At 40.0% G+C, this 19,968-nt stretch overlaps 1 protein-coding gene across 2 annotated transcripts in view; it reads left to right on the top strand.

Annotated features, from left to right (window-relative positions):
* Positions 1-19,968, top strand: part of fxn (frataxin) — a 30,072-nt gene that overhangs the window by 4,451 nt on the left and 5,653 nt on the right. For both annotated transcript variants that reach the window (XM_081611175.1, XM_008419304.3), the window contains exons 3-4: positions 9,812-9,900; positions 9,986-10,106. In XM_081611175.1, the coding sequence (XP_081467301.1) occupies positions 9,812-9,900; positions 9,986-10,106 (210 nt within the window). The remainder of the gene's footprint in view (positions 1-9,811; positions 9,901-9,985; positions 10,107-19,968) is intronic.

Raw genomic sequence — 19,968 nt, 5'->3', positions numbered from 1 at the left:
GGAGCTATGTTTATGACAAAGCTTGTCACAATAAGCAATAAATCAGTTAATCATAAGATAAATTAAAACAAACTCAATTATTCCGATTTGCATGATTTATCGCTTTTCTCTTTTTTGTCATCTTCAGGCTGGTGCATTGACATCAATTAGCTCTTCTTTGAAGGACAATTTTGTTTACTGAGACTTTGTAATTCTTTTTATTTATTCCAATTGGTTTGTTTATTAATTTTAGATATTTAAAATATCTTCTAGTTCCAGCATCAAATGTTCATTAGAGTTTAAAGATTATTAATTTTTGAGAATGTGTTCTTGCTTTATTATGCCATCAGCATTTTATAAACAATGATATTATCGTTTATTGCAATAATTTCTGGGACAATTTATCATCCGGCAAAATTTCTAGGTTTATGTCAGGAAACCAAGCAGTTTAACCCTTATGTTTACAAATGGGGTCCAACCAACCGACCCCACATCCGTATCACTTGTATCGTTTGCCTCAGTCCTCGCACGCAAAAGGGTTAAATAAGCTGCACCTTGTCTTCTGCTGTGGTTTTATGTCATTTTGGCTGTGTTCACACTGTCGCCTTACGTGACCTAATCCTGATTTTTTTATTTTTTTTTATGCGATCTGTATTTGATCTTTTCATGACAGCCTGAACAACACAGATCAGGTTCTTTTCGAATGCGACCCAGGCCACTTAGATATCCGATACATATCCAATTCAAATGTGACCTAACATCCAGTTTGCATCTAACCGACCTGAACATCATGCATACTACAGAAAGCCACTATTCTGTGTGCTGATATGCGCAAGCGGGAAGAAAAACAACAACCATGGCTGACTGTAATGAGGATTAGGTTGTTAATTTGCTGGTTGCGGACAGACAACAACTTCAAAGTCGTAAGCTATGCTCCACCGTTAGCATCCATGCTTATTTCTGCAAACACTGGGCACTACTTTTTTATGGCGATTGGCGAAACACACTCTCTATATGTGACATTATTGCGGCCTCTACTGCGCATCAGGACACTTTCCGATCATCTAAAGTTCACACTGGAGATTGCATACAAGTCGCATATTCTGAAAGTGTGAACAATTATTGCAAAATAATCTAATTTGACAAAATATCAGAATTAGGTCACTTAATTGTGATATTAAGTGACCTAATATTAATAATGGAGGGCACCATTCACTCTTACTGGTGCCCTCTAGAGCTGGTACTTTGTTAATACAGAGGACAGGTTGGGATTCTGCCTGAACACCAGCTGATGTGAGCCGTATCCAGGGACACTTGGCATAGAGTTCTTCGGCATCAGGGCCCAGTCCATGGCAGTCCAATCCACACAGAAACAAGGACATAGACATAAAACATTTTCACAATATTTATCCCTTGTGCGTGCAAGAACTGAGGCAACTGATAGAAGTGATATGGGTGTGGGGTCGGTTGGTTGGACCCCATTTGTAAACACAAGGGTTAAAATGTACTGGTATATCAGATTTATTAAATGATAATTTACAATCTATGCTGGTCATCTGTCAAAATATCAAACACAACAAAAACTCAAGACTCTCAAACGTTTAGTTGTCTTAATTAGTAGCAAATAAACACATTTTTATTCTACTGCAGCACTCTGGAATAACAGATTAATATTAATAGAGTGGATCTGACATTCCAGCACCAGGAACAGCAGCACTCCAGAGGTCATATTTACTCTGCATCAAAGGCTGTTGATGCTCATTATTTGCTGCAAGTTTTTCAAAGCTACATCCTCTTAGATATACATCATCAAAGTCATTCGATATAAAATGTGATCACCAAGCAAATAAGTCAGTAGATCACATAGTTTCTTTAAAGAAAAATTGTGCAAAGAGCCATCCCTAACAGTAGATCTATCTTCAAGCACCAACAAGACCAAGCAGAATTCCTGACAACGGTATGATTTCATTATGTTGAAGCATTTAAAAATGATCTGTGAAAACCTTAAAAAAGTGACTAGTAAAATATTAATTTCATCTAAAACGAGTACACTATAGTAAACGCACACAGAAAAAACTTTTTTTATGAAATATTAAAAAGAGCCTGGTGATATTTATATCCAATGATAAGTGTTTTTACTATAACGATTTGAATCTTTTAGAGCTTTTTTTATTGTAGAATATCAAATTTTCAATTTAAAGTTAAAGCAGAGTTTGAGTAATCTGGGAGAATGAGGTCTGAGCAGGATTTGCTTTCAGTTTCATTATAGGTTCTGGACAATCTGATCACAAATAACATTTCAACCAGAATTCCTGCCATAAAATAATTGATCATCTTTATTTATGAAGCACTTTAACATCAGCCACAGCTGAAACAAAGTGCTGAACATGAGAGAGAATTAAACAGATGTGGCTTCTGTGGATTTCTCGGACATTGGCTTTGACCCAACAGCAATTCAAGGACACCATGTATGGAGGAACCTAAACTAATTGTTGGTGTCAATGTCGTGTCGGCTCATTTGACTGCAGTGATTATAAAGGTTATAAAGGGGCTTCTAGTGGACCGCTTAGTGTTTACAACAACAGTATTATTAACAGTGTTATTCAAACCCCATGAATATTTATTTAGACGAAATCTAAATAGAGCAATGTTACACTGATCTAGAGTGATAGGGCAATGTAACATGTTGTGTATTGTAAAGTTTGAGGAAAATAATGGTTTGTTGTTTAATTCATTTAAAAATAAAAATCTGAAAAGGTGGAGTATTTATGCTTAGCCCACATGAGTCAATAGCTAATACTTCTGCTAATTGTAGTTACACCTGAAATTCTTTTGGGAGTCTATTTCTACCAGCTTTGCACAGCTAGAGATGTGTCTAATAACTGCTTTAAAATAAAAAAGGTTGTCTCACCCAGTTAGCTTTTTACACTACTACACTGATAAACAGGCTAAAACATATTCACACATGATTGTTCTCCTTATTGCAGGTTCTTCATACTCATGAGTAACTTTTCTTAATCTCAGTTGGTTCACTCTGACATAGGTGCTTCTGTGATCCTACAAAAAATACTGTACCATCTTGACCACTGACCACTTCTAGTCTTTCCATTCTGGACAGTCCACTCGTTTGTAAAAGACTTTGTCTCCAGTTTCGTATCGCTCATCTGTGGACTGCAGCTGTTTGCTTATCCTTTCTGAACATTCTGCTTCTATAAAAGTTTTTTTTGCAGTATTTATGACTGAAATGGGCTTGGTAACCCATTCACTCTTAGTGGTGCCCTCTAGAGCTGGGACTTTGTCTATTAATACTTTTTCAGTATTGATTTTTCAGTCAGAAATCTCAGAGTTTGATTATGGTGCTCAAACAGTCCAATACTTCATGGGCTGTAAGCAGGTGTTGTCTTAACATCAGTATTAAAGTTCTCGACCATGTTCTTCATTATTAAGCTCACCACCATTGGCACTGAATAAATTTTGTGGTGGGCCATGCACACTGATCCAATCATGAGTAAAGCATGCAAGTATTTCAGAAGACGTCTTGGTGGTTAAGACTAGGGATGCACCGCTTGCAGTTTTTTGGCTGATCGCCGATTACTGATCTTTAAAAAGCCTAAACTGCTGTCAGATTTTGGCCAATGCCAATTATTTTGTCTGAAATGTCACTAAATATAGCAAGAAAGTTGCTGAGTTGGCAACAGTGGTGTGAATATTGTTAACTGCAAACATGCTGGTCTATCAGTCAAACATCTGTCACAGAAGAGGACAGTGGTTGATTATTAAGACTTTTGCTGTGGTAGATTTGAGTGGGGGATAAGATTGGCTTCACATGTTTTAGTCTTCTTTCTTTCCTTTCGTTTGTTATTTTGTTTGCATTTCCTTTTTAATTTATGTAAAGCACTTTGAATGGACCTTACCACAGGGTCCGCCTTTCATTGGCTAATGCCCATTTTACGTCACAGCGCAGCTATCACATGCGTTACCGTCTCACAAACTCATGCTAATGTACATTGTGGACTAGCAGACTGACAGAAAGTTGTTGCGTCATGACTCGAAAAAAATTGGTTCTCCGTCAGTGGGGTACCTGTACAGGCAATGTCAGGTATCCTGATTGTGTTTGTGGAACTAAAATTCAGATTTCCAAAATCTGAAACGGAAAGCCTTGCTTGGATCAAAGCTTGTGCACGACCACATTTGCAGCTCAACCGTCATAGGATCAATAAGAACAAAGGAGTGTCTGCTGGTGTAAGTATTATTGCTTTGCTTTCTTTGTGTTTAGTGAATGAAAAAAATAGTCAATAATAAACACATCCATTATGAAAGCCTTTTAGCCAAGTACAGCATAATGGCAGTACCGATACAACTTCTACATCCTGAAGCCTGTCTGTTAGTCTTATGTTAGCTGAACAGATCAATATGCAATGTGTACCGTATCTGACATACATTAAAGATTTTATTTCACCTGAAAAGGCTTTTTACTAATCTGTAATTGTGTTAGCCACGCTAGCTTTTACTAAACTGTAATCGTGTTAGCCACGCTAGCTTTTACTAAACTGTAATCGTGTTAGCCACGCTAGCACAGCGTACCGTGTATAAGTCCTAGGCACATTCGAACCCTCAAAACCATGAATGTCCGACTCACCCAGCCTTGCAAGAACAATAGCCATCAGTGATCTTGTCCACGGCTATATTTATGCTGAGGGTCTGAGGATCTGCTGTTTTTCTCATCGACCGGTAGCATTTAACTGTGACGCGCACAATGTTGGAGGCATCGCGTGGCTCAAACACATTGATGTCGTCCAAAAAAGATTACATGAACTTGTTGGTTCCCTTGTCCATTGTCGTGGCTGATATTTTGTGAAAATCCGGCAGAAATGCTAATCGACTCAGAAATACTCTGCAGAGAACGAAAAATGCCATGTTTAGACATTGGAGCTAAGCTGTTAATGTGAGACATGAAGTCACATGGGACTTTCGTGGGACTTTCGAGGGGCGTTTCTGGGCGGAGCTTGGTAAGGTCCATTGCCTTGTTGCTGAAATTGTGCTATATAAATAAAATTACCTTACCTTACGTGTAAGAATCGGCCGATCACCCATCTCCAGAGTTAAGCAAGGAGAGTAAATGAGTTTTTATTTTAATATAAATACATAAACTTTTATGCAACCCAACAAACGATAATGATATAAACAGTGACATGTATAAAATGTTGAGTAATTATGTTCAGATTTGCATAAACATTAGCTCGTATGTTGCTGTAATCTAAGAATCTAATGTTTCCCCGTCTCTGACGTCTATTTATTTAAATGCAAAATTAATCTACTCAAGTAAGAGTAGCAATTACAATATTGTTCCAGTAAAAGTAAAATGTTCAGTACAGTAAAACTACTTATATAAGTACCTTTTTTCTCCAAAAGTTACTCAAGTAAATGTAACCAGTACTACCCATTTTTGAACATGGGTAACAACAAAATTAGTGTTCTTGTTAAAAAGCTTAATGTGATATATTGGCATCAGCTAGTTATCAATTAGCTAACATTACCTGCATCAAGCAGCATTAATCAACTCTCTCGGTTAGTTTAGGTTAAAAAAGCTGAGCAAAGTTCTTTGCCTTTTGCTGGTTTGCTGCCATGATTCCAACACACACCTGTTTCTACACAGCAACAGCAGGTCTCCATTTTTGCAGTACTTTATTAGGTGCTAAAGCGGCGCTCATGTTGCATTTAAAAGCGGCTTGGAAAAACGCAATGACATGTTAACGATGGATTAAACAGTTGTGTAACGGCTGAAAAAAGTGCAGGGGCAGAGGTTACAGATACGGAAAGTGCGGGAGTTTCTATTATATGAAATCGAGATATGAATAATAGAAATTTGGACAACTTCCAGCTGGCATAGCTAACTCTGTGGCCGCCCCCAATGCCTCCCCTTTCTGCCGGGCTTGCCCATCTCCCAAAATTTAAAAAATCAGCAGGTTAAGTTGGTGCACCCCTAGTTCAGACGCTACCAGCACTGAAACAACTGAGGCTTTACTCAAAATCAATGGAATGTTAGCAGGTTCCAATTCAGCTTCTATAATACACTTTTTGTTGCAAGTTTTAGCAGGTATCTTTACCTTTTTGATGGCATAGTAGACAACTTTTCCACCTACATTCTTGAAGGGCCTGCGACTTTGTGTTTCTGTTTCTTTGATCTTCACTCTTTTTGTTTGTAACACAGTGCTGTAGATGTCTAGCCACTCTTGTCCACAAACTGTCCTAGTGCAAGCAGCGTCTACTATTGCCGAGCCCAAACACTGTGTCATGAACATCTGTGGGTGATTCTTTAGTGCATGGAGTTATATTGTGGGTGATATGCTACTTGGGAAAGATTTAACTGTTTTTGATTAACTTTTTTTAAATGATCTTAGAATACTCTCACCGACCACTTTATTAGGTACACCATGCTAGTACTGGGTTGGACCCGCTTTTGCCTTGAGAACTGCCTTAATCTTTCGTGCATAGATTCAAAAAGGTACTGTAAACAGAGAGTTTGGTCCATATTGACATGATGGCATCATGCAGTTGCTGCAAATTTGTTGACTGCACATCCATGATGTGAATCTCCCGTTCCACCAGATCCCAAAGGTTCTCTAGTGCAGTCATCCCCAACCCCTGGGCCGCAGACCGGTACTGGTCTATGGACCAATTGGTACCCAGCCCTACAAGAGATAATTAAATATTTCCGTTTCATATACTATGCGTCTGAAGGATCTTTATTTTGAAAATCCTTTAACTGGATTCTCTCGGTTACATCTTGCGCGCCAACATTGAGCCCACAAGCAGCAAAATGAGTAAGAAACAGATCAGATGTCTTTGGAAAGTTTCTTTGTGAAGGGGAAAAGGCCAAGAGAAGGGACAGGAGAATGGATTTATCCCCGTAGGTGATTCCCACATTCCAAGCCGCTCTGCATGATATGCGACGAGGCAGTGAAGCTTCAAACTGCTTCGCCACTTAGAGACCAAGCACCCATTGTCTCCCCTAACACACAGATGGTACCGTCTTTGCAGAGAAAAAGTTAAGGGCTCCCATTGATTTGTCGTTATCGTGAGTTAAAATTTTCATGAAAGTAAAATGTTCGTTTTTGTGGTGCATCTGTATTTTATTTTGAAGGGATGTGCAAATGATACCATAGTGACCAGAGTCAGAGAGCGTTAGGGCAGTGGTAGAGACGAGAGGAGTACAGCTTCGGCCGATTTTTCCAAACCTCTGTGGCCACGGAACAGATAAAAGTACAACAGGTTCAATCGGATTGTGTGTCCAGCCACACAGCAGGACCAACACACCACACACGAACCGATTTCACTCACGAACATCCCGATTTCAGAAGAAAATCCCGTAAAACCCTCAAATAAACAAACGCGGATGACGATGTAGAAGCAAAAATAAGTTTTGGACTTATTTTAAGCGAGCTAGAGTCAGTGTCAAGCCTTGGTTTAATGAACAGCCTTATCGTTATAACCTATTTAGGTCACATTAATGATGGATAGCTGAAAAGTTACCGGGTATATAAATTGCTGTAGCAATTTCGCTCCAATTCCTCTCCTTATCATTTCTGTTGATATTTCTTGTACGAAATGCAGAATAAACATTCATGTTGTTTCCACCAGACTCTCGGTTGCGCCATGTCAGCTGTTTGGGATTCCCCTCCGTGCTTACACGTCACCGTGCTTTCTGATTGGCTACCTGTTGGATTCAACAGGCTACGTTCTCGCTCCCAATCAGGGAAAACCCCACACACTGAGATAATCGGGCCAAGACAATCCAACATGTTGAATGTGCCTGATTTTAGATCGGAGCAGTAACACACCGCATACTGCAGGATGATCTGCTACGTTTATCACAAACGACACTCGTGGAACTCGAAACGTTCCAAGATTATCGTAAGGGGGAAATTGGGGCAAAAAAATGTAAATTGTGCCATGTGAACTAAGCTTTAGAGGGCACACCAACATGAAGAAGCCACCAACTTCTCTGACAGTTCATCCCATCCCCCGGGCTGCAGTAAAATTGCCAAGCCTTAACCAGTCTGGTGATGAAAAGGTTGGTCACCACTGGGCTACTGTATTGAGATCTGGTGACTGTGGATTCAGTGAACTCATTGTCGTGTTCAAGAAACCAGTCTGAGATGATTCGCACTCGATGACATGGTGTTTTATCCTACTGGATCCTATCATCTTCTTCCAGTAGGAAGAATATTGGAAGACCAAAGACATCTGGAATACTGGAAGAAATATTCTTCCAGTATTCCAGAAGATGGTTCACTGTGGTCGTAAAGGGATGGACATGGTCAGCAACAATACTCAGGCAGGCTGTGGCATTGACACGATGCTCAATTGGTACTGATGGGCCCAAAGTGTGGCAGGAAAATATCCCCCACACCGTTGCACCACCGCCACCAGCCTAAACCGTTGATACAAAGCAGGATGAATGCAGGCTTTCTTGTTGTGGACCCCAAATTCTGACCCTACCATCTGAACGTCGCAGCAGAAATAGACCTCCTCTGACCTCTGGCATCAACAAGGCATTTGCGTCCACAGAACTACCGCTCACTGGATATTTTCTCATTTTCAGACCATTCTCTTTGTATACCCTGGAGATGGTTGTATGCAAAAATCCCTATAGGTCAGCAGTTTCTGAAATACTCAGACCAGTCTGTCTGGCACCAACAAACATGCCACCTTCAAAGTCACTTAAATCACATTTCTTCCCCATTCTGATGCTCGTTTTGAACTGCAGCAGATCGTCTTGACCATGTCTAAATGCATTGAGTTGCTGCCATGTGATTGGCTGATTTGACATTTATGTTACTGAGAAGTTGGACAGGTGTTCCTAATAAAGTGGTCAGTGAGTGTATGTTTTCCATGTCTGTTGTACCATCAGTAATTTTAACACACTGTTTTGTGCGGACAGTCAAAGCAGTGAAAAGTATTTTGGCACACTGCACATTTTTGTCGATGTCCGTACTTATCCAGCGGGCTTGTGCCGGGCTGTGGAGTTTGACGAGAAGCAAATGTTACATCTGAGCATGCCGTTGGAGCCAACTGTCTGGCCGAATAACACTGCTCAAAATCAATAACATAGTCTGCCATTGAAATGTTCATTTCTTTTAGGAACAAATCTAGTTTAGTTACCAATGTCCAGTGTCGTTGGATCGTCTACTGGAATTTCCATAGCCGTGTCAAGAGCTTGCTTTTTCTTCTCCAAATCTCATCCAAATATTGACTTAATTCTTCCACGTTTTGTAAGGCTTTCCATATTCAAATGTTAGTGGAACTCGAGTTACTATACATCCTTTGCTTGCCAATGTTGCTTAGTAAAAAATAATTCTCTTTTGGATCTGGTGAAGTTTATTGCGCTATGCGCTTCACAGAAACGCATATAACATGCGGTACTGGCATGACGATGCCCCCTAGCGGATTGGCATGCAATATAAACAAAACAAAGGAGTAATTATTTATCGATTGATATGGAACGTATTGTGATACATTTTTCAACCATCTTGTCCAGCCCTAAGATCTGTCAAATTTAATAGATCTGTGAACGGCAATTTTCAAACCTTGCTTCACATTCACCAATGGATGTGTGTCTGGACTTTAACTGAGCCAGTAAAACACTGTGGCAAAAATTTTCCACTGTAGCTGTCTGTACATTCAATGTTCATAGCTTTGGCTATTGTTTGTTTCTGTGAATATTGTACTATAAAAAACTTCACAATTGTCCCTATAGAAGACATTGTCAACACCAAAACACATGAAATTTCACCATTAAGTGACTTATGAGGTTTTCTTTCCACATCAGCATGGCTTGAGAAGATTTGATGATGGGTTAATCAGAACTCTTTCTCTAACATCAAGAAGAAAGAAGAAACTGACCCATGTGCATATAAGGTATTCCTTTTTTATTTTTCCTATGTAATATCACTAGTAATTATTGAGTTGCCCAAATTGATATTTTTGTGTCTTTCTCTGGAAGAGAGCTGTCAGAAGCAGCCTATGAGAAGCTGGCAGACGAGACGCTGGATGCTCTATCTGATTACTTTGAAGATCTGGCAGATGAAGATTTCACTGGAATAGAATATGATGTTGTGCTTTCTGTAAGGCATTATAACATCAAGTGGTCAGCTCAGAACATCAATTATTGTAGGAGACAGAAAACTCGACGGCCCAAATAATCACAGAAGAACTTTATATAAATGATGTTCTGTTAATAGATGTTTCAGTTCCTTTTTAGCATATTATTTTGCAAACTCAATAACCTAAAGGAGAAAAGGCCATCCATTCATTGAATCACTGTTTCCCACCGGAATGTTTACAATTTATCTAGTGTTAGGTTTTATAGGTTGAAAGACCTAAATGCCTTAATTGTACCCCTAAAATACACTGCAACCGGCACCACAGTGTAACCTCTGCAATAAATATGCACACGTTATTATCAATAACAGCACTTGCACTACGTGCGTGTGGCGGCGTAGTGCGCCACCCTTCTGCAGAGCCATCCTTCAAAATTAGAACCAATTCTATTGTTGCTGGACGCTGGCAAGTACACTTCGCTGCAGCAAACAGAAAGGGGCGGGGATGGACCACTGTCAGTCTCTTACCTTAATTGGAAATGGGACCATTGCACTCCGGAAGTGAAGGGTGCGCTATTCCCTATATTATTATCTGTGGCCTTCCATTTTTAATTTCTTTTGAAATCTATGATATATCTTTATTTTTCTCGATTTACCGGTCGATCTACGTTCCCACCCTCATCTATGGTCATGAGCTTTGGGTCATGACCGAAAGAATGAGATCACGGGTACAAGCGGCCGAAATGGGTTTCCTCCGCAGGGTGGCTGGGCTCTCCCTTAGAGATAGGGTGAGAAGCTCGGTCATCCGGGAGGGACTCAGAGTAGAGCTGCTGCTCCTCCACGTCGAGAGGAGCCAGTTGAGGTGGCTCGGGCATCTGGTAAGGATGCCTCCTGGACGCCTCCCTGGTGAGGTGTTCCGGGCACGTCCCACCGGGAGGAGGCCTCGGGAAGACCCAGGATACGCTGGAGGGATTATGTCTCTCGGCTGGCCTGGGAACGCCTTGGGATTCCCCCGGAGGAGCTGGAAGAAGTGGCTGGGGAGAGGGAAGTCTGGGCCTCCCTTCTGAAGCTGCTGCCCCCGCGACCCGACCCCGGATAAGCGGAAGAAAATGGATGGATGGATGGATGGATCTTTATTTTTAAGAAGGATTTTCACTCTGTGTGTTTTTGAACTTCTCTCTCTTATTTACTTCAGCAAAGCTCACAGTTTTTAACAAATTCTGTAGTTTTCGGCGTACTTCTAAATCTGCTCCTTAGTCACATTTTTTCGAGGTCTACTGCTGCCTCTAGTGGCGTGGGGGTGGTAACACAACTAATCTAATTACATTACTAAATCAAAATACCTAAATTGGCATATTCAAATATAAGTCTTTATTATTATTAATTCTGGCATTACTGGAACACTAAAAGATGAATTCCCTCACAAAAGAACATGCCTTTTCATTTTCTTAAGAATGTAGAGCTAATTAAATGAGATGAACAAGAACTGAAAGTGGTTCCAGTTTCTCTCAATAGCCAACCTGTTGAAACTGTGGCAAATTTTAAATGCCTTGGATCATTCCTGGACAGCCAGCTCAACTTTGCTGAAAACACTGACTATAACTTTAAGAACAGTTCTCAGAGACTCAACCTGTGAGGGAATTAACCCCCTCCCTAAGAGGTGTTGTTTTTGTACTTCTATATTCTAATTTATCTGGTAAATGTATTTCTTGTTTGGCGGAAGTAACTTGCTTTATTTAATATTTTGTTTAAATTATTCTCTCTTTTCTTTGAGGTCACTTGGTCATGTGTTGCAATGGAAGCGCGTGCATAAGCATCGCTGACAAGGACCTGGTGTTTTCAATCATCCTCCCTAGGGAAATTCATTGAGAGGGAGGGGAGATGTTTTTGGATTTTGTTGGGCCCAGATTGCTTTTGTTTTAGTTTTGAAGTTGTTAGTGTTAGTTGTAATTATGTAAATATTTTTTCCAGGAATATAGTTTAGTACAATTGTGACTTTTTTCTATCTAGAAATGTAAATGTTGTCTCTACCCCTTAATTAGTCCTGGTAGGAACAATTCTTTTAAAAGCCAGGTGGTTTAAACTCTCAATCAATCAATCAAATTTTATTTGTATAGCACATTTCAGCAGCAAGGCATTTCAAAGTGCTTTACATAATTAAAATAAAAACAGCATATGACAGTGATTAAACAGTTAGAAAGACAGAGAATTAAAAAAAAAGGTTAAAGATAAAAACATTAAAACCCGCACCCCTTGTAGGACTTCAGTTAAAAGTCTCACACCTCAGAGTTTTGGTTAAGATGTCATTTAACAAGGATTCTCACATCCCTAGATATAGATTCGTTTAACTGAGACGTTTTCCGGGGGGGCTTTACATAGACAGTGTGAAAGAGAAATAAAAATATAACTAGATAAAAAGTAAAGATAAAAACATTAAAAACATCAAAGACATCAAAACCCGCAATTTAGCCATAAGCAACTCTAAACAGGTGGGTTTTAAGTTGAGATTTAAAGGAAGTCAGTGTTTCAGCTGTTTTACAGTTTTCTGGAAGTTTGTTCCAGATTTGTGGTGCGTAGAAGCTGAATGCTGCTTCTCCTCGTTTGGTTCTGGTTCTGGGGATGCAGAGCAGAACCAGAACCAGAAGATCTGAGGGGTCTAGACGGTTGGTACAGCAATAACAGATCTTTAATGTATTGTGGTGCTAAACCGTTCAGTGATTTATAAACTAACATCAGTATTTTAAAGTCTATTCTTTGAGCTACAGGGAGCCAGTGTAGGGACTTTAAAACTGGTGTTATGTCTCTATCTTCCTGGTTTTAGTCAGAACAGCAGCAGCAGCTTCTGGATCAGCTGCAGCTGTTTGATTGATTTATTAGTCAGACCTGTGAAGACGCTGTTGCAGTAATCAATGCGGCTAAAGATAAACACATGGATGAGTTTCTCCAGATCTCGCTTAGACATCAGTCCTCTAATCCTAGAGATGTTCTTCAGGTGATAGAAGGCCGACTTTGTGACTGTCTTAATGTGGCTCTGAAGGTTCAGGTCAGAGTCCATCACTACTCCCAGGTTTCGGGCTGATCGCTGGTTTTTAGTTGTAATAACTGAAGCTGTGCATTGATTCTGGTTCGCTCATCTTTAGGTCCAAAGATAATAACTTCAGTTTTGTTTCGGTTCAGCTGGATAAAGTTTTGGCACATCCACACATTGATCTGTTCTAAGCATCTATTCAGTGATTGGATGGGTTCAGAGTCACCTGGTGACATCGTGATGTAGAGTTGTGTATCATCCGCATAATTGTGGTAGCTAATCCTATTTCCTGTTATAACCTGAGCCAGTGGGAGCATATAAATATTAAAGAGAAGGGGTCCTAGGATTGAACCTTGGGGTACCCCACATGTGACCTTTGACCTCTCTGATGAGAAGTTTCTGATTGAAACAAAGAAATCTCTGTTCTTTATGTAAGATTCAAACTGGACCGGAGAGTCCGACCTAACTCTCCAGTCGATTCAGTAAAATGTCGTGGTCAACAGTGTTGAAAGCTGCACTGAGGTCCAACAGAACCAGCACTGTGGTTCTCCCACAGTCTGTATTTATATGGATATCACTGAACACTTTGACTAGGCCAGTCTCTGTGCTGTGGTGAGACCGGAAACCAGACTGGAAGGAGTCAAAGTGATTCATTATTGTTAGGAAGTTATTTAATTGTTTAAAAACAGCTTTTTCAATAACTTTGCTGATGAATGGGAGGTCAGAGGTCAGAGGTCGGCCTGTAATTCTGCAGTAGTGATTTGTCCAGATTGTTCTTTTTTTATCAGTGGTTTGATAACTGCTGTTTTCAAACACCTGAAGAGAGCGATGAGTTTACTATTTGGATCAGATCAGTAGCAACCACAGGTTGGTTGAATTCATGTCATGCTGAGATACTGGAGTGAAATGTTTCTTAAGAACTGCATAAAGGCACCCAGGAGGCATCCTGACAAGATGCCCGAGCCTCAACTGGCTCCTCTCGACGTGGAGGAGCAGCGGCTCTACTCTGAGTCCCTCCCGGATGACTGAGCTTCTCACCCTATCTCTAAGGGAGAGCCCAGCCACCCTGCAGAGGAAACCCATTTCGGCCTCATGTACCCGTGATCTCGTTCTTTCGGTCATGACCCAAAGCTCATGACCATAGATGAGGATGAGATATATAGATATTATTTATAATGTATCAAAGTATTGTCATTTAATTAGCTCTACATTCTTATGAAAATGAAGAGGCAGTAGTAGGCCCGAAAAGATGCAACTAAGGAGCAGATTTAGAAGTACGCCGAAAGCTACAGAATTTGCTAAAAACTGAGCTGCGCTGAAGTAAATAAAAGATTGAAGTTCAAATATATTCTGAGAGTGAAACTCCTTCCTAAAGGTGAAAATATATCACAAATTTAAAAAGAAAATAAAAATGGGAGAACGCGGATAATATAGGAAATAGCGCTCCCTTCACTTCTAGAGTGCAATGGTCCCATTTCCAAATAAGGTATGAAACAGACAGTGGTCCGTCCCCGCCCCTTTCTGTTTGCTGTCGCAAAGTCCTTCTCGATGCTGGAGCAAGTATGGAGTCAATTTTTAAAGATTACACTGATCCAACAGGAAGCTGCACGAGCACCACATCCGTATTTTCAAAATAATTCAAGACGGACTATATTTGCTGAAAATACTATGTTAATAAAAATATGGGTATAATTGTTGGCAGCATGTATCACATGTATCACTTAATTATCATAAGTGCATAAGTGATACATAAATAACTCACACAAAATTTGGATTTAATTCTATTAAGTCTAGTACGTTGCTCAAGTCACAGCAGGGGCGCCAGTCAACACAGACAGAGCAATGGAGGCAAAATGTTAATTTTGTAAGTTGAGAACTACAGCATTTTATGACACCATCCATCTCTTCTATCACTGGCTTTATTGCGCAATCTCTCATTTCCTGCACATGCGTCTTGCAGAACCACTCTGCAGTTCACAGCGGAGCATCGCTGAGAATGCATTCAAGCAGGGGAAATTGGGGTACTCTCAAACTGCTGCAGTCTGCCTGCAAAGTGGAGAGCAGCACAGAGCAGGGTGGTGGTGCTACACAGGGGTGAAAGTAGTTTTAAATTCTTGGGGGTACTATGACAAAAATTTCTGTGCTGATTAATTTTTTTGCAAAGCGATAAAAGCTGGTAGCTCTTGAATTGCTACAAAATAAAGCTGTATTTCCCTCAGTCCACTGGCTGCAATGTTGACACCATGAGATAGCATGAGACCTAAATTCTGAATATTATGGCATGGATGCATCCCAGTTTTCCATGTCTGGCATATAACCATTTATTTTAGCTTTTAAACTGGTTCTATTGATCCTGTGTCCAGATAGAGGGATAATCAGTAGTCCAGCATCATGACCTGTTTGTTCTGAAGATCCTGCAGCTTCCACTTCTCTTCCTAACATGGCGCCTCCTCACCCTGACTCTCATACTGATAGGAGGAACCACAGAGCAGTGTTGTGGTCAAGACCACCTAACCCGAGGCCAAGACGAGACCAAGACCAGAGCGTATCGAGACCAAGACAAAACCAAGACCGACGGAAGTCGAGACCAAGTCAAGACCAAGACCAGCGGCCTGCGCTAAATGACACGATAAAATGTGAAATATGATCAAAATTGCTTCTCAAATTGATCTGAAAGATCCATATTTCCATAAAAGCACCTTTATTAAATACTTATTACATTTTACCAATATTAAAATGAAGTGCTTCCATCTTTGTGCTACAATCCGCAGTGGTCTTGTGCCATCCCTAAAAAGATAACACCCTGGGTGTTTGCCCATATTGCTCATGTCAGAAACCATCACTGTCTGCACCATTACACAAAGCAATTGAGGCAATCCCCTGACGGTAAATAGCGCTCAACTATGAACACTGACCAAGGAGCAACAAGCAAGAAGTAACCAAGCACAAGTCGCTCACCGTGACTGTTTTCACCCTCACTCTGGCTATATGAAGCCAGGTAGTCTAACACCATGGCAGACATTACACCTGCCACTTTGAACGAAAACAATCATAGAGCAATGTGCATGCTCTGCGTACTCTTTCGTTCTTGTGTTTTATTTGTTAATTTAAAAAATATCAATGTACATGATTAAATAAAATAATGATAGCTACTACTGCACTGTACGCAAAGCATTACAAGAACAAAGAACGGCTCTCAGCGACACTCCAGTCCTATTTTCTAAGTTAAGAGCCATTCAGAAGAATCAGACTGTTCCTGAATGTCACATCACTATATTGCAGACTTTTGGACACAGCGTTGTCCCATATATGTCAGTCAACACCTCCGCACAATAATTCAGCGCAGTGAGTGACAACTTTTTTTCCATCACAAATGCTTATGTGTCTCTATACAGCTAGCTTTGCTAACATCATGTCAACGGAGCTTACCTTTCTTTGAGCTTCTTTTCTAAGTGAACACCTTGTTGAAACAATAATCACTGAGATTATTTTTGTTTGGCCATCAATTCGAAAACGTTTTGTTGACTTTTTGTTCTTTAATAAAGTTATGAACGTTTTGATAAGGAGTCAGAGGACGTGCTGGTCTCAGCGTCCTGGCGGAGTTCAGTTTGTCATCTAATGCCAAGATCGACTCAAAACCTTCCGCGATCGACATATTGCACCGCTGCTCTAGCAAAGAACAGTTAAGAAACAATATGAAATGGGGGGTGGAAGCTATTTATTAACTGATTAAGTCGTGTTTTAGATACCCCAGTAGATACCCCTACTTTCACCCCTGGTGCTACCCATGAATCCGTCCTACCTTGTGGTAATGCTCACCATCGATGTTTCATCACATGCTGCTTACTCAGCAGATTAATCTGTGATGGAACACCGCATTACCACAAGGTATAATTTATAAGAATAAATACGTTTTGTTTCGTCCTTTTTATTTAATCGAAGATTAATGTAAGCAGGGGCGGATCTACTGTTGCCACCCCAGCTGGCGACTATGAATTCAATAAATAGTTATGGGAAATCGGACACTAAGTGCACGAATCTCTTTTTTCCGACAACATTGAATGCAACACGATGTAACCTGACACCTACTTCTGGGTGTGGGAAGTGCGAGAGAAGGACAGAGCGCGAGGCAGCAGCATTGATATGGATGGATATAAATTACTGGACTGGACATTACGTGACTTATCCTGCGCCACACACCTGCGCCATTGCTGTCCATTGAGTCAACATCATGGATGGTCAGAAAATACCACAGTCACGCAAAGAATCTGAAAAATGGACGCAATATTTAGCGGTTATTTCAACCCAATGAATTGGGTAACAAGGGCTTCAGATTTAACAGGTGAGGAAAAAGTTTTAACTTAAAGAAAACATTGAACAAGTGAGCATTGGGTCAGTTATGCTAGCCTAACTGTTGCTAGCCTTCTATTAACTGCTGCGCAGTTCGGTGTGTTTTGGTTCCGTTAGCACTAAAACAGGTCAACCCGCCCACCACGTCATCAGTAGAGCAGCTGTTTAAATCAGTTATTCAACCGCTGCTGTGCTCAGGCGAAAACTTAATAATGACAATATAGACATTAAGCCTGACAGCATAATGTAACAGACTGGATGTTCTGCTTTTGTGTTTTTGCTACTTTTTTGTGTGGGAAATGTTTGTTTTTTTGGTGTTGATTCCCCTGAAAGGTAATATCTGCTCGTTGAGCTGTCTGTCGGTTGCCATGACAACGGGTCTGTGTAAAGCCGACACAGAGCGAGAAAAGGCAGAATAGAAGTGGTGTTTGGTTTATGGAAGTAAATATGTGCCATCAGAATTTGAATAAGAAGAATTTGTCTGCAGCCGCTGCACTTCCTAAAAGTTAAACAAGCGACAAAAACTGAACTAATCATCAAACTACAGCTCCTACAGCATATTTAAAATAAAACGATTGATAAGAGAAATTTGCCCCTTCTTGCATCTTGACAGAACTAACAGAAACAAAATTGTTTATAGATTTGTATCACAGAGAATTTATCAAACATTAGTTTTCTAATCTTTATTTTAAGTCGCATTTAATAGATATATCTGATAAATGATGATGCTACGAATATTTTTGTGACAGATTTCTGCTCATCCTGCATTGGGATAAAATGGTTTTCTGGACACAATGAATCACATAGCGACTAATAGGCGCTGTCCAGTCCAGTAATACATATCAATTAGCAGGAGTATGAAAGACGTAAAAATAACTATACTATATATATATACTCAAGAAACTATGTTTAATCCACAGTGCTACATGAAGTTCATTTTGGAACAATGCAAGTTAAAAACAATTTGCAACAAGTAAATCAAGTAAATTCAGTCCAATGTTAGGTCTGTGTAAGCTGAACGTGACAATGAGACGTCTTATTTATAATACATACTGGCATATGCTGCCACCCCATCAATATTTTTCTAGATCCGCCCCTGAATGTAGCTTTAATTAATTTATTTTATCCCTGGCTTTCATTAAGCTGCTGTATTACATCATGTTTTAAGTTTACATGACAGGCAGCTTGTAAACATATTTATGGCTTTAGTTTGCCGTCTGCAATGTCGTTACTATACCGTATACTCGGGTGAAAGTAAGGGGGTACGGCAGGGTACTACGTACCCCTAAAAGATTTAGTGGGGGTACGCAGTACCTGCAAGAGAGGGGAGCGGCTGTCTACTGTATAAAATCAACGGGTTCACTGTGCAGCTGTGACTGATTAGTTTTTCAAGAACAATCTAAAACACGACTTAATCGGTTAATAAATAACTTTTTTCCCATTTCTGAACTGTTCGTGCTTTGCTAGAGCAGCGGTGCAACATGTTGATCGCAGAAGGTTTTGAGTCGATCTCAGCATTAAGTGACAAACTGAACGCAGCCAGGAGGCTGAGAGCAGCACGTCCTCCTCTGACTGGATTAAAACGTTTGTAACTTTATTAAAGAACAACAGGGGGAAAAAATCGACAAAACGTGTTCAAATTAATGACCCAACAACAATAATAATCTCAGTGATTGTTTCAACAAGTTTTTGCGCAATTCTGTGCGTTTCGGTTTTATTACCAAAATAACCAGCAGAGCAGGAGTTTAAAATGAACTAATCAACCACCGCTGTGTTCATGAGAGGCTTATTAATGATCGTAAAATAAATATCAAGCCTGAAAACCTGATATCGTATCAGACTGAATGTTATGTTTTTAACGTCATCTCTGGTCGGTTTGTGGAGCGCAGGAGGTTGCCATAGCAACGGGTGTGCTTAATGACAGAGACGGAGAGTAAAAAGGTGCGAATCGTTTATAGTTGATCACCTGTTTGGGTTATTTTACCTTTGTTTACCTTTGCTGTGGCTCATCACAGCAGCTGTAATTTCTGAACATTCAATAAACTACAAACTTGGACTAATTCTTTGTGAGTATATGTCATTTACAACAAACATCAAACACGGTAAATATGTTTCATTAAGTATTTAACAAACAAATGGCTTCTACCACGATAATTATGTGAAATTAAATTAATTGCCTAATAAAAAAATAGTTTGGTTCTGTTGGGCTCAGAGTCTGAGGGGCTTTTCCTTTATCAAACACATTTTTTGCCTCTTATTTAGTGGAAATATTGATGTTGATGATTCTCCAAAATAATAACATTTTTCAACCTTTATAGCTCCACTGTTGAAAATGAGAAGCTAACATTAACAAATGACATTGAAATAAAATCCAGTCCAACATCTGGTTTGAGGTGATTCGTCTGGAAACTGTTGGAGGAAAAATATCCCAACTTCAGAAGATGAGCTTTAACCTAACAGAGCTCTGTGGTTCCTCCTATCAGTATGAGAGTCAGGGTGAGGAGGCGC

This window comes from Poecilia reticulata, chromosome 9 (genome assembly GCF_904066995.2).
Source record: "Poecilia reticulata chromosome 9, P_reticulata-male-v2, whole genome shotgun sequence".
Classification (NCBI taxonomy): Eukaryota; Metazoa; Chordata; class Actinopteri; order Cyprinodontiformes; family Poeciliidae; genus Poecilia; species Poecilia reticulata.
The sequence above is the reverse complement of the archived record's forward strand: the minus strand, read 5'-3'. Positions and strand labels throughout refer to the sequence as shown.